We start from the raw sequence: 23,368 nt of genomic DNA on the forward strand, positions 1-23,368 counted from the left end.
AGAACATTAATACCATGTTTTGCAAATGCAGCCATAAGCTAAAATAACGAATGTTTCGATATAGAGGTCAAAACAGAAATGAAATGAAATTTAAAAGTAATTGTAAAGTTTGTCTTATCTTTTTCGATGTATGGTAGGGTACTTGAGTTTGCGGAAATACCGATTTCTGCCTTGGGAACATGTCACGAACACTACGAAGCAATGGACCCTTCAGCACACCAACATGCTTGTCACCATTCATGGTTCCCTGTACAAAATGAAGACGTCCAGTTGACTGATATGACATGCACCCCCACATCATTTTGTTTTCTGGGTGTTTTAATGTACGAACCAGACATTCTGGTCTCATGCTCTCCTTTGCTTTACGCCAAACGTAGCCAGGCTTATCAGGCATTAAAGAAAAACGACTTCCATCGCTGAATATAACTTGTCTCCATTCCGAATCACTCCAATTTTTGTGCATCTTGACCTACTTCAATCATTTTTCCGCATTGCTTTCATCAGTACTTGTGCTTTGTAACCAGCTTCACAGAGCCACCTGCGAACTGTTCTGGGACTGGCAATGACAGACGTGAACTCATTCTATTCTCTTGCAAGTGTAGCATAAATCTATCTTGTAAATCTATTTTTACGGCATAATCGTGTCAATGCAGCATCAGTATATTTGAAAGATAACCTCGGACGACCATTTCAAGACTTTATATCTAAGGTTCCTTCGATTTTGAATCTCTATGAGGCGTGAAACAATAGACTCACTGCAATCGCACCGGTGAGCAATCCCAACATTTGAGATGTTTTCTTGAAGCATTAAAATAACAGTCTGGTGCTTCTCACGAATTAATTCACACATTTTAAAAAGAAATGAACAGTTCAAATTGAAAAGTAATGCACAGCGAATGCGTTTTGACAGTACAACAAATGAAATGAAATCCTTTGCAGTCGGAGCGATTTTATAATAAACTACCAAGATAACATAATCGTTGCAGACATTTGCTTCACAATGGATGATGCAATAGCTTGAAACTTCTTCACCACATTTATACTAGAAAATATCACTTTAAATGAAAAAAATATTGCTTTTGGGGGGGCTTATTCTTGAAAAAACGTGAAATTTCTCAAATTTGCAATACTTTTGACTAGTAGTGTAGATCTATCTAATGCAGCCACTTGAAAAGGCAGCCTGAATTGTTCAAAATGGAACAAAGCTTATATTGTAATGAAATTTTCATCGATTTTGCGGCAGTATGACAAGCTCGAAATTCATTATACGCGTTCTTTTATGTTCAGAGACCTTTCTTCGCGTCCTTGACCAAGGACGAAATAAATTTTTAATCATATCCAACCCTCCTCTTAATCCTTATTAGTTGGTTTAAGCATCACATTTCCGCTATCATCAATATTTCATTTTATTATCGTTTTTTCTTCTTTTCATTACCCCCCAGACAAATACCGTAGTCGGAAAAGTCATTCTGAAAGCTTCCCTCGTAAATTACACCGGGGTGGACCCAAAGGGATAAAGGATGGCAATGAAAAAAAAAAAAGAAAAAAAGAATGTTTTCGAAGTAAACACTATTATAAAAAATAAAGGCCTGAAAATAATCTGCCGATAAATTTGAGTGTGGCGCCTAGGCGTGTGCTAGCTGGCTTTAACCTTAACCGTGCAATGGCATGTTCGAAGTGACCCCTCCCGAGCCGCTGACCGACCCCGAGCAGAGCGAAAAGGAATACTTCGCTATTTATTCTTTTTTATTGTTATTTATTCGGACTTCGTCAATGGAAGAATTTTGATTCAGAAACGTATTATCGAATGTGATAAGAGTGTTTTTTCCCCTCTGCCGTTTGTTGGTAATGGATAATTCTTTTTTTTTTCTTTTATATTCTAATTTAAATAGGTTTTTGTTGGTAACCAGATATAGTCATTTGAAAGGGTTAAAATATCTGAATTAAAGGTTTGTTTGTTTTCCCCCCTTTTTCCCTTACTTAGTGCAGCGCAATATTATTTTTTTGGTTGTTGCTGTTGTTAACGTAAGATGTTTTTTTAAGATTTGCGGGAAGTGTTTTTGTTAGTAATCAAATGCGTGACTTGAGAACGATAAATTGTTATCAAAAAGATGTCCGGGTCTATTTTTCTTGTAAATTGTATGTGCCGAGCTATTGTTGGTACATTTTTATTTATATTCAGTGATATGCTTGAAATGCATTATGCAGTGAAATCTCTTGAATACGTCCTTTTTACATGGTTCGGTTTTATTTTAACGCATAATTCAGGGACATTGACAAATAAAAAATTTTAGGATTATATCATGATAAACTGATGATGTAAATACTAAAACATGAAAAGTTCTTTGATTTCCCATTCAATTTATGAAAGAAGGGGGTAAATATGCTTACCAGAGATTTCTGGGAAAACTGAAAGTGGTAAGCATATTTAACACTGAACATTAAGGGCAAAAATATCATCGAATGTTCATTCTAAGTATACTTACCATTCAGTTTTAGGTAATTTAAAACAATGTTATATGGCTTTTTTTTTTTTTAGTTAGAAACCATGGAATTTAAATTCAGTAATGTCTTAAAATTTGAATCTTATTTTGTATTTATTAGGGTTACATTACATAAAATATGTATCCGTTTATTTAATGGGCAGATTTCCACATTGCATAAAAATAAAACTGTTGCGATCTGATGCAGTTCTATTAATAACATCTTAGCAACGTTTTGCTTTAAGAAATAATCTAAAATATCGTAAACTGCAGTGTTCAAATAATCAATGCGTCAAAAATGAAGTCAAAATATGCATAAAATGATTAACAGGAAGATACCGAATTTTAAGATATTCTAACTGCATGAATAGTTTTAGTTCATTTTTAAAAATGAATGTTGAATCTAAATTAAATAAATTCAATAACAAATAATGATGATTAAATATAAGAAAATCTCAAACATAAGGAACACAATACATGTTTGAAAACTTTGTCAGGAGTTAAAATTTAATGACAAATGCTAGAACTTAATGTCACTACGAAAACTCAAACACCTTGAACAGACGGTTATAAACATATTTACCATTTTTAAATTTAAATGGTGTTTAATTATAGACTTAATGTAGTTCTGTGTTATTAAAGTGGCTCGATCGAATTTTTAGCAACTGATCGCCCTATTTATTATTTTAAAATACTTTTTAGAGTCCCCATGAGACATTTTTACAGGTGGTAAGAATATATACCAGAGAACTATAAAGGGTTAACGTTAAAAGAAATCTTTATAGCTTTCCAGATATCCAATAGTGTGTTCATAATCTGAATTTCAATACATAAATATTTCCTTTCGTTTGGTTGCATTTTTTTTTTCTTTGCAATAGAAATAGCCAAAAGACAGGCACGTATGTACGGCGACACGATATCATTTCAGACTTATAAAAAAGAATTAGCACTTAGCACTCTGAAAAGAAATTGGATGTATAATTATTCTCCTAATACAAAGACACGCTTATTGCTCAGAAAAATAAATATGTATATATTGTCTTTTGATTTAATCTACATCTTCTTAACACTCTGCAGATATTTTTAATAATCAAAAATTAAAAATAAATAAATAAGATGGCACCATCTTGAATGATGCTTAAGCCATCCTAGTGCAAAGGGTTTACTATCGTTTAATATAAGGTTTAGGGAATATCTTTGCATTTATCAGAAAGATATGCACTTTATATAAATCTACGGAAGAAAAATATTCCTGCAGTTCTGGCCTATTGTTGAGGAGGGGGCGGGGGGGGTAGTGAAGCCGGAGTGCTTCGGGATCAAAACTCGATTCTCCCGAAAACCCGTTGTGTGTGCGAGTCTAGAGCGCACTAAATTGGCTAGTGATGCCTGCTTAGTTGTCGTCCTCGTCATTTGACTGGAATTCAAAATTATGAAGTCCGTTCCAAAATAAACATATTGCTATTTTCAAATGCAACATAAATGCAACTAAACTAAGCTAATGGACCTTTGTCGGTGTGAAAGTTGATGTCTATAGCCAGCAATGTCAAAGACGGTTTATCGCTTTCTCTGGAATCAAATGGTACAATAGAAGATGAGCAATGCACAGTGATCTTCGTTTATATATTGTGGTGTTCAGTTACATAAAAGTTAACTTTTTTAAAATTTTAATCTCAAATTCATTAATATTTTTTTACTTTAGTATTAAGTATTATTTTTGTTTTGAACTTTATTTATTTATTTTATTTTATTTATTTATTTGCAGATTTTGTATTAAATTAAAAACTAACAAGATCTACAAATTTAATTTCGAACTTCTTTTTTAATTTATATATGATTTCTAGTTTTTATTTTGATATATGGTCAGTTATTATATAAATATAATTCACATTGATTGATATTCAAAGCTATGCATCTCGCATATTATACGTTTGAGAAAGAAAGGAAATGGTAATTTATGCTATCATATCTATCCAAAAGGTACTGTTGGGCGTTTCAATGCAAATACATTTACTCAGACACATAAGGAATTTATATACATTCAAACTTCCCCATTTGGTTAACACAACAGTTAGGATTAAAACAGCTATTTAATATTCCTTAAGAAGTGTTCCTTGAAACTATTTTTGTCTCCCTCTCTCCTTTCAGTTCTAAGAATTTTCTCCACGATATTAAATAGAATTGTATCGAATAAAATTTGGAGTTGAAGAAATTTTATGATAACGTTCTTTCAGAATTTTCAGTATTTCTAAATAAAAAAAGTATCAACAAAAATAATTTAAAATTAAAAAAAAAACATTTAAACTTAACTACAATAATATTTAATATTTTTTTCTTCCATTTCTTTTTCGTTTATTTTCATGTGAATTTATTTTAAAATTTATCTTCTCCTCCCCCTTTGCTAGGTGCTGCATTGCTTTCAGTACCTCTCTCATTTAATGCCTCAGTTCTTGCCTATAAAGGGGAAAGGGAAAACTCAAAGTGCGCATGCTCAAGAAGAATGAATAAAAACCTCAATGTGCTCAGGATAAAGAATAAAGGATAAAGTTTCTTTAGTAAGGGAAAGACGGCGGATATGAAAATATTTTAGATAACCTTGGGTGGGGGGAGCAGAGTTCTGCATTTCGGCTAAATTATTGATGCATTTGTATATTGCATATATAATCAGATAAATTGCCTTTCCGTCGAATACATGAGCTGCCACTCTTTAAAGAAATTGAATTATTTAATATTAATATTGGAGTTCAGAATACTTTTTCTCAAACCATTTGTAATCTCTTGCCACAGAGACATTTGGGTTTTTAAGATAAATAAAATCACATTTACCGATCTTACGTTCGAAACCGGAAAGATATGCAAATTGTTTATTTTTATATTCTCTGTTTAAATGAAATCGACCAAAGATTCATATTTTTATTCTCAGCTTGCATAAATATTGGAAGGAATAATGATTTTTTAATAATTACTTTAAATGATGATTTAAACAAATTTTTTTTCTCTTTTACCCAGATTTATAATCGCAAAAGAATTTCATACTCAATTGATGTATTCAATGTACGTATAACAATTCTCATTGTTTATTCTAGAGTGTGAAAGTTAAAAAATTTGAACTCCTTAAAGAAGCCGGTCTACAATAGTAATACGTAAAGAATAGTACAAGGAACACTTCTTGTGATGTCATATTAACCGAAGAACTTTAACTGATAAGCATATTCATTCTACTAGTTAAAGGTAGTTAGTTACGGAAAAGTTAAGAATCTCAAACAGCGAGGAAAACCCTGCATACATTTTTCATTAAGCATCCATTGGAAGTTTTAAGACTGCAGTAGTCATATTTTATTCTTTACACATTTTATATTATATGCATGTTTCTATTACAATTATTTTGTGTGTATTCTATAATTACAGAAACAATATTAATATTAAATAATTTTTGTAGATTGGAGAGCGCCTCTTCCTGGAACTGCCTCGCGTGCGGCTGGACGGTGGTCGCCAGGCCTTCAGGCGTCGCTGGGGCTATGATATGGGCGTACCCTCCGTTCCCGAAGAAGACGAGGACAGCAGTGAGCTCTCCGAGACCACTTCCCTCCGAGACGAGAGACTGCTCCGCTTTTCCTCTATGGGTAAGTTTTTGTTTTTGATGATAGATCATAGATGGCAGCACACTCGCATTCTGCAATTTCTTTTTGTGTGTAGTCTAATTGCAATCAAAATGAAACGTCCTGTCAATAAATTTAAATATTTTCGAATTGTTTGTATGTAGAATTCTTCTTTTCACAAATATTTTTTTCTTTTTATAATTTTTTTTTGGATTTCTACATGCCGTACATAAAATATGTCGTTCGCTTTATAATCCGCTCTAATATTTCAAAATGGTAAACTGTGATTTAATGTCATATTTAAATGTGATATTTTTCTTTATTTGATTTCATTTAAGGAAATTCATTGATAGAAATGCTATAGAATTAAAAGAAACGTCTAAAAATATTTAAATAATTTTGATGCCATGTGGTATTTATTATTAAATATCTTGTTATATATCATTAAGTATGTAATCAAATATCGTGCATATAAACCTGAAATAAAGTTATATTTTCTTTTTTTGGTAAATAATAATAATAGTAACTAAGAAATTTCGAATATTATATCATTAACTTCCTCAACGGTGAATAATACAAAATATGAAATATTTCTTTTACGTACTATTGTTTGAAAATTGAGCTAGAAATTTATTTGTTAAATTAAAATATTTGAGTATCTATTGATCCTTTAATGATTTGATCGGTAAGTTCATTCTTCCTTTTTTTACGCTGTAGAACCCACCTTTTCATGTTAGTTTAAAACATTCCCCCTCCTCAAAGTTTTTTTTAGAAAACTGTTCCATGTTTCAAACATCATGAAATTTTAAATTCATATAAAAATAATCCATTTTGTTATTTATGTATTTTAAATACTTCTTGTTGTTACTTATGGCAGTTGTACAAGCCGGCTGACGAAATATTTCTTTAATGGTATTTCTTTTTATTAATATGATATAGATATATTTATTTACTCGTAGTGATAATTTTAATAATTTATATTTCGAATTATTTTTTTCCTCCCTATCTCCAAACAAACATCCTGGGCAACAATTATTGAGAATGATTGTTTAATTAATTATTATCGATCATTTAAATTTCCTGGCATATTTCTATTCAAAAACATCCTTTTATTGTAAATGATTTTTAAAACTACATTTGTTAATAAATTGTTCTATATATTTGATTATTTTTCTGGTTGTAGGGAAATATTTGATAAAAATTTTATCAATTTTTAGAATATTTTGAAATTCTTTCCCCACTTCTCTAAAAAATCGGGTATAAGATTTCGGTTCCTCGTTTTGTCTCTACGGTAGCTCCATCTTTTGTTCATTACTGTAACTTTTTCAAAAGTGAGACATTTATGAAATGCTGTCTTTTGGAAACTATTTTAAAATTTGATATATTGAAAAATGCTGCTTCAGTTTGCATTTAACATTTATGGTTTTTCAAAATGTGAAAGTTCGTTATTTGCTGCTATTTTTTCCTGTATTTGAAAAAATACGAATAAAAATGGAACAACCTTCTTAACACTGTTCTGATTTTGCATCTTTACTTCGTTGTCATTATTGTAAATGTGTAAATTGCTGTGCAATATTAAACTTTGTAGCTATAGAATTTTAAGAATAGGTTAATTATTTAAAATGTTTCAATCAGGGTTTGCATTAAATATTATTTAGTATTAGTGAGGGAAATAAATGAGATGATTGCATTCATTTTATGTGCATTTGAAGTGAAACCATTTAAGCTTTACACTTTTATTGAAATGATAATATAACCATTGTGAATATTTTCATTCTTAACTATTCACATTTATCGCCATTCGTAGATAGCAAAATGATGAGAAGAATCTTTTTTTTTTTTAATTTGAAAGTAGGATTTTTTTTTTTATTATTATTATTATTTAAAATAAACTTGTTTTTTCTTCTTTCACAAATATTTAGATGTAATTTAAAGAAAAATTTAAATAAAAAAAATTGAAAAACGAAGAATAAATTTTAATGTTACTGGTTCATCGTTGATATTTTATATAATTTCACATGGATCTGAAATATTTAAGCATTTTCTTATAACAAGCTGGTAGAAACATCTACTGTGCGTCTGAAATACAGAGGAAAGTGCGTCTAAAATTCAAATAGCATGAAATATAAATACAAATTTATATTTCATGCTAATATAAATTTGTGTTAAAACATTTTGCATATTATGCTTCATAAATTAAGAATTGCAAAAAAGAAAAACAGAAATGGGGGAAAAAAAACATTTTTAGATCTCATCCAAAGTGATTTTATCATCCATTTCTGGAAGGATAGCAATTATAGAATCGATTGTCACCTAATTCTAAACGCGATTTTTTGAGGTTGTGCAAAATGTCATTTTTCTCTTGTTTTGGGGAGAAAAATAGATTCGTTTTGCTGAATGACAGTTCCAAACAGAACCAGTGACCTGAAGGACTTAGACTCGGTCAGAGAACATCGAATCGCATCAGGAGAAAGATGATAGTGATTCCGAATTTTGATTGCTTCATTAAATCGGTACATCTAGAAAGTCTATTGAATAATGTTGCTTGTCTGCCAAATGTTCTATATTATGATCGGAATGGTTGTGTGATGGGCTGTCTTTGATTTATTTTCTTGTCCAGTTTTTTTAAAAAAAATTATCCGATCAACAATGATTGGCTTGCTGAACTTTAGATTGTTACATTCTGTCACAAGAAAAATATAATTATTGATATGTCAAATGAATATTTGGGGAAAAGTCCTTTAGGCTCAGTAAAGGATCAAGATCCTTTATTCTATACGAAAGAGTGAAACATTGATAACAAAACACATATGAAGTGTACACAAAATAGCGCTTGCAGAAATCAATAATACGCAGCAAGCAAAATATCGTTATGAAACCATTACCATAGCACTTAGCACCCAAAAAGAACTGGATGGAATTTAACAACACTTTAAAGAACGAATTGACCCGACTACTCACTAAATGACTCTTAAAGGCTGTATAACAAATCATATATCTTGGAGGTAGCGGCGAGATTCCCGAATATTCGAGGTCTTTTAACTTTGTCGCCAAATTCTTCACTTTGTCTCGAAGGTCGGAGGTCATTAACCACTCATACATCCTGCCATTAAAATATTTGTAAAACTGTCTTCTTTATCATGAAACTAAATTCGCATGGGAACAATGTTACAAATTTCTAATAATATATGAAAATAAGAACCAAAATAATATAAAAATAGTTAATCAGAGAAGTTGATATAAATTATTTAAAACTTGTTATCTGATGAAAATGTTTATCTTCTTCTAAACCAATTCTTCACTCCCATATCTGCACATACACATATACGTATAAAATGATGCAAATATTAAATTACACGCACATCGTTATGGATAATACTAAGATCAATCATGTCTTTTGTGTACGAAGTATATAAAAGTTCTTGCAATCAAAAATTCGAGACAAGATTTTGACAAATCTCTCATGTCAGAATCCGAAAAATACATTTTTAGATTATTGTCTGTCTGTGAACGCAATAAGTGAAAAACGCATTGAGCTAGATGGTTGAAATTTGGTACGTTCGTTCTGCACAAAATTTTTTGATTTCTATTAAATGAAATAGATTATTGTCTGTCTATGAACGCAATAACTGAAAAACGCATTGAGCTAGACGGTTAAAATTTGGTACGTTCGTTCTACACAAAAATTTTTGATTTCTATTAATTGAAATCCATCCGCAGGAAATTTACCTGTCTGTCTGAGGACACGATAAATATAAAACATAAAAACTTAAATAAATAAAATTTGGTGCACGGTTTTAACCTCTGAAGTGTCGATCCATTTCAAATTTTGAACCAAATCGACTTGAAATTCGACTTTCTATCAATCTGTACATTCTCATGCATGTAAAACTAATTCTTTGATTATGATTAGCAGACGTGAAAATAAATTCCAAGATCGAAAGCGCAACAACTTAAATAAGTAAAATTTCGTATTAAAATTGTACTGCGTCAAATTGGATTTTAATCGGTCGAGAAAAAAGCGTTCGAATGGGGATTCGGTTGAATTCACTATAATAAGAAGCACAAAACGTTCATTTGCGGATCTCTGAAAATGCAAATCTGAGAAGTCATCGTCTTGCTCAAGGTCCGCTGTTTTCCCGCTACAAGGGGGGAGGTAAAATTTTTATTATGGAATATAAAATAAAGTTTCAAGAAAACGTATTCCTCTTGTTTAATAACAAATATGAAAAATTCATGAAATAGTAGTTGGTAAATTAAATATTTTAAAACGAATACTCTTTTAGGTGAACAGGACAGTTCAAACAAAACATTTTAGAATTTAATTTTCTGAAAAATTTTATAAAGTTTAAAATCAGTTTGTGATTTAATTTAAACAAAAAGATTTATTCTCAATTTTTTATCTCAGTGACACGAAACTTGCACTCTTGAAATATTTAACTCGCATTTGTCGTCGATTTTATATCATTTAGTTTTTGCCCTACTTATTCATTTTATTTTTATTTTGCGTATTTATGTATCTTTATTGATGTTTATTTACTGTATTTTTAATAATTTTCTTATTATATTATTTTGTTTTCACGTTTGATGATCGTAAGTCCCAAGACCAAAAAGGGAATTAAATAATATACCCGTTTCGAGAAATAACCTCTAATGTGCCTCTCTGTTTTAAGAAATAAATGCATCACACATTAAGGAAACATTTTTTCTTTTTAAATTTTAGAGTGGGGGGAGGGAGTTTTATTTTTGTTAGTGAAAATGACGTATTTCGATCCTATTTCTCTCTCTACATCACTTTTTTTCTCTCAAACGTATAGAAATTACATTATTAGGTTCTGTATCTTTAGATCTCGGATATATTATCCCTGGCCACTGGATTTCGCCTAAAGTGAAAATCCAATCTTATCTGGTTCGTGTTTTTAATTTCCCTTTCCTCCTACAGACGGAAGCTAATCTCATCTCCCGAATGCGGCGTCCACGAGACTGGTCAGTCGAAAGGTCAGAACTCCCGCAGCTTTTAGAAGGCTTCTCTGGCTGCTGGCGTCTTCGTAATGACAGAGACGAGTGGTGAAAAACGTACTTAGATGCACTCAATTAAATTCGAATGGAAATGGAAGGTTCGAGATTCGAGTCACTGCTGGTCTTGAATTGAGCGTAATGAGTTGTTCGAATCATCGTGCATTTCCATCAGATTTAATGGGCATGTCCATTACAACTAAACGAACGAGAGAAAATTGCATGCAAAGCCTGATTAGTAAAGAGGCAAACTAGGCAACTACCTAGAGGCAACTCGATTCTGGAACTGAAGGCCTCGAGATTTTTTCTTTCGACATTTTATGAGTAACTAAATCTCTGTGCCTTCATTTAATTATAAAGACTGTGCTCTCGAATTATTCAAATTAAAGTCGAGAAATGTTGCGATTTTGGAATATTACACCAACGTCTTTCCTAACTAATTATCACTTTCGCATTATTATAATTCTTAAAAAATTTTATTTTATAATTTTAAAAATACACAATCCCTTTTTTAACTATTTCTGATTTAAGTTTTATTAATTGTGAAAGTTTTTTTTACGATTTTATTATCATATTACTTTTAAATTTGTAGGTAAAATAGCTTTTTTCCCATGCAAATATAATGAAGCCGGCTTTCATGAAAGTAACCCGCTATTAAATGTCACGTTACATCAGTTTGTAGAAATTTGCAATTACAATCTGTTTTATAGTGTTTCAATTAAAATCAATAAAATAATAACTGAATTTAGGAATTGGTGTAAGGAAAAAGGAGGTCTTTGGCTTGCATTGCCTGAAGTCCAATAAAAGGCTTCGTTTAACCTTGGCTTATGCAATGGAAATGAATGTCAATGAATGATGAAAAAGTTTTATGTATGACTTATGCAATTCAGAATTTAACTAACAAATATTTCAATCAAATAAGACATTGATTTCAAATAACTCTTATTTACAATCGTATTTTACTTAAATCAATAAAAAATTGTTTTTCAAGGGTTAGCGAAAATTTCATACCGTCTTTTTTTTCTAAAATTTGCTTGAAACAAAAGAATTTGTCAGATATTAAAGAAAAGCCGTTGTAGTATTGATCCTTTAAGTAAAAATAAAAGTCAATTAAAAAACAATTATAAAAAGTTCTTTATTTTAATTCAATTTGTTATTTTTCCTTTCGTTTATTTTTTTAAAATCCTATTCTCACTCTTGTTCATATTTAAGATTAAGCACTTTTATTATTACCATTGTTATACTTGCTAGAGTCTAGAAACAAGTATTTTGGAAACAATTTTTTAGCAACTAATAATAAACATGATGTCCCACCTCCCCGTTTTTTGTTTTTCTCTTGAGAAATTGCAAATTTTAAATGTTCGGTTTCCCCCTCCTTCTACTCTGAATAAATAGTGTAAGTTTCCTTTTTATTAATGGAAAGTTTATCATATCTCAAATATTTAAAGTCTTTTAAATTCACTGAGAATTTAGTATATCCAATAAGTAAAATTACTTTTTCCTGTACTTTTTATTCATGAATTGTTTAAAAAATTTTACACACCTTTCATTCATGCTAAACAAAATTTTTTTTCTAACTATTACTTATATCACTGTTTTGATTTGAAACTTCTGCTCTGAATCTAATACAGTAAACTCCCGATTATCCGCGGAATTGGGTGGCGCGGCCGTCGCGGATAACAAAAATCGCGGATAATCCGAAAAAAAGCTAAAAACGGGAAGAAAAAAGTCATTCCAACTTTGAAAAATCGTTTTATGTGCAATAAAACGTAAAATAAACAGCAAGAAATGTTTAACTAACACTTAATATTTTAGTATATCACTCAAAACTAACCTAAAATGCATTTTGTTAATGAAAACAGAAAAGTGCTTTGTATTTACGAGAGACTTCAAGGATACACAGAAATATGAATACATATGTGCTGTTTTAATACTGTAATGTATTATGTAATTACAAAAGCATAACTGTAAAACTACACCTTTTTGAAGAAATCAGTCATTTGTGTTTGCTTCTTGGTTTGGAAGCATTTTCTCCTTGCTTGGAAGTAAAAAATAAACTTAGTGCGGCTGGCGCGGATAACCCGCCCGCGGATAATCGGGAGTCTACTGTAGATCATTTTTTAATTGAAAATATTTAAAAGCAATATCCTTCCAAAGCTATATTTAGCAATCAAATAGACTTAATTCTCAAAAAGTGATTTCCATCTCTGAATGTCATTTAGAGGAGAAAATAATCCTGAAATGCTGCCAACCACCAATGTATACTCAGTTAAAAAGAAGAGCCAATGTCCAATTTTCGAAATTGCTGTCAATTATCTTCCTACGCACTTTTTTCCATCAAGTGACAACATCCATTCTGTCACCATCTTACTGCCTTACATCCCGTGTTAACTTCATTGGGTCAGACACCCTATACATCGAACATTCTCGCTTCCTTATTCCGCAGACGATCCCACGGCCTTCCCAGAACATTCGATAAAGGTACCATCGCCGCGTTCTTCGACTGGAGGGGATGGATGTTCGATGGATCGTTGTAGATTTGAACGATGGTTTTGGCCCGCAGGGTCGGATTAGGGTGCTAATCTCCGCAACCTCCATGTAGAGCAAGGATTAGTGGCTGTTGTTTATTGTTTGTGCCTGGAAGGGAGGGGTAGGATTGAATCATTCGGTGTTTATGATAGACCGGTCGGTGGGATTTCGGTCAGAGATGTGAGGTGAAAAGTCTATTTTACTGCTGTGTCTATTTTATTCAGATTCCTTTAGAAAAACTACCTATTGCAATGTTTCTGATGGGAAACTGGGACTTCGGGAAAATTTCTTCAGTTCTTCATCGATCATGGTCCCTAAAATCCAAAATTTGTAAACTTCGCTTTATTTCATCCCGGGAGGCATAATTTATGTACAAGAAACGCTGATAAAACTGACTTCCATTCACAAGAACAGAAGAGAACGAAAAAGGCTGAAATATTTATCCCCGGTGTTTATATACTTTGAGATTCTGATAGGAATTTCTTTACACTTACGCGTGTAAAGAAATTCCTATCTATTCTTCTCTATTTCTCGATTTAGGTAAGAAAATTATAGGCATTTATTGGCTGGACAGTTTTTTATCCCTTCTCTCTTAGCGTGTGAAAGTGCAGATTTAAGCATTTTACAGAGCTCACGTAGCATTAATTAAAGAAAAAAGGTGGAATTGGATCAGGAAATAAGAGAACATTTTAGAATGAAGTTAATATGGCTTAAATTAAGATAAAATTAGGAAATTCATTAGGATTTAATTTAAATTTAAAATATCATTACATTTATTTAATTGGGTTATTGGGAAAGTAATTTGGTTTTTTTAATGAAATTGAAAGATGGCTTTCTTATAGTGAATAAATATTTTATCGAATTTCATATTGTCCATTCTAGCTCAATACCTTTGCCATCTTTCTGGCAGTGACATGATTTCACTTTCATAAAATTTTTGTTCTTTGCTGACAAAGAAAAAAAAAAGTTCCAGGTGATTTTCAACCTCCTCATTTGAAGTAAAGGTTTTGTCTTCTAAAAAATTTTGTAGAGAGTTGCCTTCTAAAAATTGTTTTGTAATATTCTGTCAATGCATTTTTTCCATACACATCGGATAATCGTTTTCTTGCTTGAACTGTAATTTTACCTTTTCGGTAGTAAAAAAGTAAAATATGCTTAAAATCCTGCTTTTCACTTTCTGTTTGAAATTACACCAACTAAAAATTCTTGCGTAGAATCAATCGAACTTTTTCACAAGAAAGCCTTGCTACATCAGCTGTCAAAATATATAATGATTATGCAGATTAAATCTGAAGTTGGCAGTGAAAAATATAATTAAGTTGTTGGGAAAAAACGAAATTACTTTCGAAACAACCTAATATATACATATATCCGTATAGCACTGTTATTTTGGGAGTATCAATATATATATATTTTTTAATACAAATGTTACGCTTTGCCAGTCAATTTACGCGATACATTTTTTTCAGTCCCTATTCTATATTTAGAATCTATTACATTCACGTGTCCAGTTTGAAGAATACCTGCTGTTATTATGATTTCCTTATACAAATTCTTATAAAATCATAAGATTTTGATTAAAAGCTTTTGCTTGTACTCCATTCAAAGGTATAGATTTATATACACATATAGGTAAAGGTTTCCATTTCAAAGGTATAGTTTTGGTGTTTCAAGTGTACGTATATTTTTTTATCGTGTGAGAACATGTTGTTTTGGTTAGGGGGGTTTGAAGCTCGAAATGGCAGTTTTCATCATCATCTTTTAATCGCATATATTTTTTTACCTGCTTTTACCAGTATTGCCTTATTATTATGTATGCTTCTTTGATAGCAGATGCGTTTTTAAAAAGTTGACGTAGAAATATGACATCATAGCTGTTATTTCATCTCAAAATCGGTCGAGCTCCAGCTAGAAAATTAAAGTTTTAAAAAAATTATATAGGGATAGAGACTGATAGAGAAGTCTCGTGATTGTTTGAAACCGATTTAAACTGGTTAACGACAAAAATTAATTAAGACAAATAATAACTTAAAAAATAATAATGTTCTCACATGATAACTTGAAATTTGGGATCGTAGATTTCATTTTAATTTTTAGCATTTAAAAATGTTTTAGATATTATTATTTTTTTTTTCATTTTGTGTTTCTGTTTTATCGCTTTACCGCATTAGATGACCCGATTTGTCTGTCTTAATGAATCATAATAAAAATTTAAACAGTGCATTAATCTGAATAACTGGAATTTATCAATATATTGATTAAAATAAATTTGTTTTAATCATTGTTTTGATCAGATAAACAAAGCTTTAATCAATGTATTAATTTTATGAATTTTTTTAATTCAAGTAATTTGACTTTTTGTCAGTCAAATTAAACTGCAAAATCTGTCCATCAGTCAGTCAATAAAATGCATTCTGCATTCACATATCTAGTTTAAAGAATAACCAAATATTCGTCTATGAATTCATAACATAAATACGTATGAAATCACGTGAATGTTATTTAAAGTTTTTCCTTGTACTCGATCTTTCCTCTTCAAAAATGTAGCTTTAATATTTCAGCTAATAATATTCCGCTGTCTCTCAACCTATTGTTCTCTCTCCCTTTCTTTTTCCTCAGTTTGGTGTGGAAGAAAATAAGCGCCAATATTTTCGTGCATGTTCAATAAAAAAAAATAAAGAAGCAACAGCATCTTTTAGCAGCTGTCGTGATGAAAGAAGGATGAAGTATTTGCAATCATCGATTCCACTCATCCTCCATTTATTTGTTACGCTTGTTTACTGCGAAAAATGGATTTCAGTCCGAGATGAAATGGATGGTCTTGGAGGCCCTTCCGTGACCAGAGGAGACTGAAAAACTGGCACGGAATCCGGAGCGATTGCTTTGAAGTTGAGAGGCATTGCAGAGCACTTTCCGTTTTCTTCTCAGACTTCAAGGCATCGTGCAAGCGTTATTTGAAAAATGGGTGGCCTTATTTTGTTACATTAAAGTTAGAATCTCTTTTTTTTTTACATTGAATTTTGTGTAAGTTATCTTGAGCTTTTGCTGATTTTAATTATTAGTTAGTTATCGGGTCTCCAGAGTGCTGGTTGGGTTTCCATTTTTTGTCGACCCACTGATTCCGTAAACACAAATAGGCATGGTTATTCATTTGGTTCGCATCGGCATGGGTATTCATTTTTCAAGTTCTCATCGGCATGGGTACTCATTTTCCAAGTTCGCAATCGGAGATATGCTCCCAGTTTAATTTTATTTACTCATGAAGACAATCAAAATCTTACCTCATTCTTGTCTATTACTACACTGTTAGTTAGAAATCGATTTGAATATTTTCTGTCAAAGCAGTGCAACAACAACATTGCTGTTAAAACAGCAACATACTTTAAATATCAAATAAACAAAACACTTATTACTGAAACAAAGACACTCGCATGCAAAGAACATTCAAAAATAAAGAAAATTCATGGATCAAAATCAATTTCTGTAGTTTTTTCTCAGTTATCATGTTTGCTTTCGAATATGCATGAGCCTATATTATTGTCAACTGTTATTTGTGGAATAATAATTATCGCACTGGAAAAATATTTTTCTGTGGACAAACTAAAAATTCTGAATTTTCTGAATATCAGAAAGGACTTTAAATAGAACTTTCTATCTCGGTTATTTATTGAAACTTACGGTGAGTCTTGGACACTAGTCTCTAATTTGTATGTTAGAATTAGCCTAAGTTGGAATGGTTCTAATCCCTCTTGACGTAGCCTGTATAGACAAATCCTTGAGTCAAAAACTCGTGATAAGGTATGGATCTTGTAATATTTGAACATCTGAAGACTGACTTAACTCTTGTTGATGATTTTTCTGAAGATAACACATTTGTGTTCCATTTGGAGAAAAAAAAATGAATGAGATTCGAACCTTTAATTTCAACCATAGGCTAATTTTTTCCAGATCACCTGTCTTCTGTAATCGTTAATCATACCGTATATAAAAATATTGTTGCCTCTGAACCCGATACTGTTTTCGTAGATGGCCCCATTGTCCTCAAGGGGGAGGCACCGACTACGATTAAAACCTGAACTCTCGACTAAAACATCGTAACATGATGATAATGTTGCAGGCTTGATTCATCTGGCTTTATTTTTAATAGCATTTTCTAATTCGTAAATTAGTAAAACGATAATATGAATAAAAGGAAAATTTCATATCGTCGTAACTCCGTATGTTGAAATGTAGCAATTGTTATAATAAAAAGTAATGATGTAAAATATGTTTTGAGTATTTTAAAATTTTCTGTAAAATAGAAAGATTTTTTATTTTAAATAATAATAAGAATAAATAAATAAAAAAAATTAGTATCATTGGAAAAGGGTTTATAAGTCATTTCTGTGAAATCATCTGCTCTGAAATTATTAAAGAAAAACTCCGAAATCTTGTTTCATTTTTATTGAAAATTTTGAAAGAATTTCTTTTTTTTTTTTTTTTTTTTTTTCTTTTTTCTTTTTTTATTGAGCCCAAGAAATAATTGCGAGACAAATGTGATAATCCAACAATCTATTTTGCAAAGTGTCTTAAAGAATTTTTTTCCGTCGTGTACTGCTCATCACCTACGTCACATTACATCTAACTAGCTAGACTGTAAACATTAACATATTAAATTAGGATCAGTTTGATGAGAAATCCTGAAATATTTTGTCTGCTTAAAAAACATCGTTGAAATCCATTCAATATGACTTCCTATTGATTTTGCTATAATGTTGAATTTATTATTGAACATTGTAAGATGCATCATCTGTGTGATACTGTTGTTGAATATTATAAGATATGTGATATAAAAGTTATTTCATTTTTATTTTTAGCAAAAAAAAAATGTATTTTTTAATAATAATATTTAGTTGTAATTATCAAAGTAAACATTTCTAATGAATATTGCTTTAAAACATTTCTGCTTTTTCACATTTACATTATGATAATATCCATCTTTATATGCTCAATATTTGAGGTATCCATCTCATCATTCTCATCTGTCATGAAATCTGATTTATTTTGGTCTGCAGCAGAGCAACGACCGTCCGGTTGAGTTAACAGCCGTGTCCTTTAGACTATTTGACTACCGATTGTTTTACGATACCCTCTTCCTTATCTCTGCAGAAGCGTACGCTCAGAAACCAGATTACGCACTCCATCGATTTCTTCACCTCTTGGATTCGAAACAATAAATGCAGGCACAATGCCATCCTTCATTCTTATGCTCACAATCGCCATCAGATTTGCCCATGGACGCAGCTGACCATGGATACGGGAATGGAATAGATCTTTGAGCTGGAACGGTCATGGGTGTTTAAAAAGCTGGCTTATTCTATTTGTGCTCGGTCCGTCGTTTATCTTCGTCAGTTTACTATCATTGCTGATCGTGTACGTGATGCTGGATAATGGCGTCCACAGCTGATGGCTACCATATCTTGTAAAGTCCATTCTTGTTATTTCTGTCTCTTTTTTTTTTTCGTTGAATTCAAGCTATAATCATCCGTATCTTTTTTTGTGTTATTTGTTCATTTATTTGTCTTGGCGTATAATGAACAGTGAAATGTGGGTATGGTAACAAAGCACTATTTCAAGAATAAATAGATTCTTCTTATTCCAGTCTTTGATGTTATGAATGGCGACATCAATGAGGTCTGGATTATACATAAGACTAGAATGCAGATATTTTATTGGAATCTATCACTTTGCTTAGCTGTAATTTAATACATTTTGAGGTAATAGTGATGGAATAGCTGATAGGGACTTGTACGCTTCAGGTTACATTTTTACTACCATGTTTGCGATTAGGTCATACCGCTTATCTGTATTGCTTCGGTCTTGTTTCAGACTCGTATGGAAGATGAAATATGTTATTTGAAAAAAAAAAAAAAATCTCATGAAATTATTTCATATCGTTGATAGCATCCGAATATTACATATAATGTAAATAGGAAATTATAATATTTATTTCTATTTTATTTTCGCTTGGTGAATCTATTTCGAATGGACACAAGCGGAAGTTATGAATGAAATTTATTTTTATTTCGAGAAAGGTTTAAAAGAAGCTCCTATAACTAATATAAAATGACTTTGCTATAAAATACATCTCTTCATTCTGCATTGGCCTCATTACTTAGATCAACAGTTCTCAAAGTTTTGCTTTTTGTTTGTTCTGAATTTAATCTTATTTACTTTTCGAATTCAGTTATATTTCTCGCGTACTTTACGCATGCATATAAATAGAGATGACTGATTACAATATGCTTGCTACCCTACTATCAACGTTCAACTTTTGAATACAGTCTATTAACTTTTTAGTCACTAGAGCACCAAACATGGTTTGTTAGCATTGGTTTATAGACAGTAAGATTCTTTAGCCATGTAGTTAGGTTGAGGAAATATATACTTTCAATATCCTATCGAGGAAATAATAAAAAGGCGGTAATTTAAATGATCATTTTCTTCCATCAACAGTCACATCCTTCCCATTGATTATTATATTTTCATTAGTATAATAGATTTTTATGATATCTAAAGCGTACTTTGTTTTTTGCTTAGCTTATACAAGCAGCGTCAGTGGCCGACCTGAAACTCTCTCGCGTACCCTCCAATAAATATATTATCATCCTCCTCCTCACCATAAAGATGGTGGGCGCTGAGCAAACTAGCTTGCGAGTGTTCAGATTTTTATTTTCGAAGTACGCTCCTAAGTATTTTGAAGTATATGAAGGAAATCAAGTCTGCATTTTAGGCATTTTTTTGGGGGGGGGGGCGTCATTAACCAAAATTTAACACTGAACAACAATTTTAATAATAAAAATCACCTACCAAATTTCATGTACCGAAATCATTGCGTATTTTGAATTATTACATTTACATTTGAATTATTGCATGAGTATATAATGACCGGCTGACAATCAATCCATAAAAGGATTTTATTCAAATTTTGATACTTATTTACTCTTTAGATGCTATAACTGTGCATCAAATTTTGTTCTTCATTACATTTTGTAATGAAGAACAAATGTCCATTTTGTAGACATTGCATGTACTTACATTCGAACAGCTAGATATGCAAACTTGCTGTGCCTGATATGCTGGATTTCATTCATAGTTTGAAGTACAATTTTCATATAAAGACCATATAGGATATTTCATCTGTCAAATGAAAGTGCTTTCTGAATTATCATGTTCACAGACAGGCAGGCATCATTTCAAAAATGTCCTTTTCGGACTCGGGGAGGGGAGGGCTCTAAAACGTGGATATTCGTGAAAATCTGGAAGTCGGTTTTTTTGACTATTATTATATACAAGAAAGTATCTTCATATACGAGTAAAGTAAAAATGATTGCTTAAGAAATGGGTCGCAGATTAACATAGAGTACCTTGGGACATTCTGGTTCTGGCACCCAGAATCAAAAGAATTCGTTAACCATTGATTTAGATAGCTTCTGATATTTATATATACATATAAAATATAAATATTACTTAACCTATGCAAATAGCAATGATTCAAATTTTTTTAACGTACTATCTTTGCATAAAGTATTAATATATGCGAAACTGTTTTCGTGACATTTGTTTTGAAATGAAAAAGAAATATTTAAAAATAGTTGTAGTGTAGTTCTAAGTCTTAATATTGCCCAACAAAGAAATTCTCATATATTTCCTTTCTACATAATCTACAAAATGAATTAATTTTTGTAAAGAATTAATTACAATTGAAAGAAAAGTTGCTCAAAAATGCAATTTTTATCGTTGGAAAGGAAATTTTAAAGGTAATAGTTTTCTCCGAAGTTTCTGTGTGTGGGGGGGGGAAGCAAAATATTGGTTACTTTCTGATTGCCAGAAACCGCTGTTGTCTTCGAACATAGGTCTCATGTGCTTGCAATAGTATTGCTTTTTTTCTCCTCCCTTTGAACAAATGACTTATGCTTACTTTTAGACATTGTTAAATCTTAATATTGAATAAAACACCTGGTAAAAAGATATTATTAGCAGAAAACAGAAATTTAAAAGTTAGTGTTAAAGTAGTTCAAAGTGAATGCTAATTTTACCTCACTTTAATAACGTTTGAAATAAATACTATGCAAAAAGGAAATTTAAATCATTGAAGCGGTGAAAGTTTGAATTTTAAGATGGTTTAAAAATATTTATGCTGGAATAATTTCCTCTAAAATTACTCTGGGACAAAGACTTAATTTTGCTTAATTTCTAATTGATTGAATATTTAATTAGTATTTAAGCCTTGAAAAGTGGGCACTATTCTTTCTCTTGTCTTGAAGAAAAAGTGTACAAATCTTAGTTGAATTCGGTCTATTCTTTCAGGAGAAAATGTGAAACTTACCTGCATGTTTACATAGCCATAATGACTTTATATTAAGATAAAACTTGATGTAATCGCAGATTTGCATTCCGCTTTTTGGGGGAAGCCGGTTTATTTTTTTATCTTAACATGGTACTTTACATTTAATCTAAAGTAAATTTAATAACCATCTCTGTTTTCCAGTTTTTTTTATTATTATTGAATAAATATAATGTATAGTTTTTAATGTATTCAGGTCTAAATTACGATCTGTAGATGAATGAATGAAATGCATGAATGAACACCCCGTAAAAAGGGTTGTGGCGTGTTTGTAGCTAAGTCGTACTCTTGGCCCTAGATGGCGCTAATGAAAAAACAAGAGACGTGCCCTTGGCTTAAAATCACTGTTTTCTAAAGTCAGTGGGCTTGTCTATGACAAGTGCCATTAGAAACAACAGCAACAACAACATAACTTTTATATTTTGTTAGAAGAATTAAAAAAAATCTTTTATTTCAGTTTCTTTGATGATATTTTAAATTTTTTGGTGAAACAAAACAAAAAGATATTATTTAATATTTTTTGATAAAAAAATCCTGTCTCCTTTTCTCATAAGCAGTGAAATAATTTTAGAAAAAAAGATTTATAAATTATCCGCTTTTCCTAAAAACGGAAATGGACTAAAGTATAATTAGTCATATCTTGAATAAAACAAAATAAGATATTAAATAAAAATTCATTTCAAATTTCATTTGCTTCAATTTTTATATCAGTGCTCTGATTTCATTTTCTTCAGCTTCTAATTCAGTACAATCTTAGCTTATAAAGATTCCTTATCATAGAGATGTGAAAAATTCGATTCGAATTCAGGATTCTATAATTAATATTCTCTTCGATTTGGACCATTTTTATCCCAGTGTTTATCGTTTTCCTTCTTACAATCATTTTAAAGGCGTGTGAAAATGTTACAAAAATCTAATTCTGTTAAAGCCTGTAAAAAACAAAAAAGAAGCCTTCCTGGAATTTTACAGAGGGTGAACATCATCCTTATTTAATTACATGGCACGTGTTATTAAACAGGCATTTGATGCTACTTAATCGCATTAGGTGATATGTAAATTTCTTTATTAATCGCCTTAAAAAAGTTTGATATTGGTAAATACGACATCTGAAGGTTAACTACTCCGTCTTAAGTGTGTCACATTTCATCCTAATAGTTTCAGTAATGACCTCATCTTCACTCTCTAATTCTCTAGATTCGTTTACTTTTTTTTTTTTTTTTTTTTTTTGTGCTAGTTGTGTTGGGATTCTTCTAATCATATTCTCAAAGTTTTGAGTCGAACCGAACGAACTATTTATTTTCAACTAAGCCTTTATATCAGAAATAAAAGAATTAATTTAATATCTATAATTATTATAA

The 23,368-nt window shown here is 31.0% G+C and overlaps 1 protein-coding gene across 5 annotated transcripts in view; it reads left to right on the plus strand.

The window, feature by feature from the left end:
* The window catches only part of LOC129983872 (ras GTPase-activating protein nGAP-like), a 425,698-nt gene that overhangs the window by 194,428 nt on the left and 207,902 nt on the right, over positions 1 to 23,368 (plus strand). For all 5 annotated transcript variants that reach the window (XM_056093540.1, XM_056093542.1, XM_056093541.1 and 2 more), the window contains exon 3: positions 5,920 to 6,103. In XM_056093540.1, the coding sequence (XP_055949515.1) occupies positions 5,920 to 6,103 (184 nt within the window). The remainder of the gene's footprint in view (positions 1 to 5,919; positions 6,104 to 23,368) is intronic.

This window comes from Argiope bruennichi, chromosome 9, assembly GCF_947563725.1.
Source record: "Argiope bruennichi chromosome 9, qqArgBrue1.1, whole genome shotgun sequence".
Classification (NCBI taxonomy): Eukaryota; Metazoa; Arthropoda; class Arachnida; order Araneae; family Araneidae; genus Argiope; species Argiope bruennichi.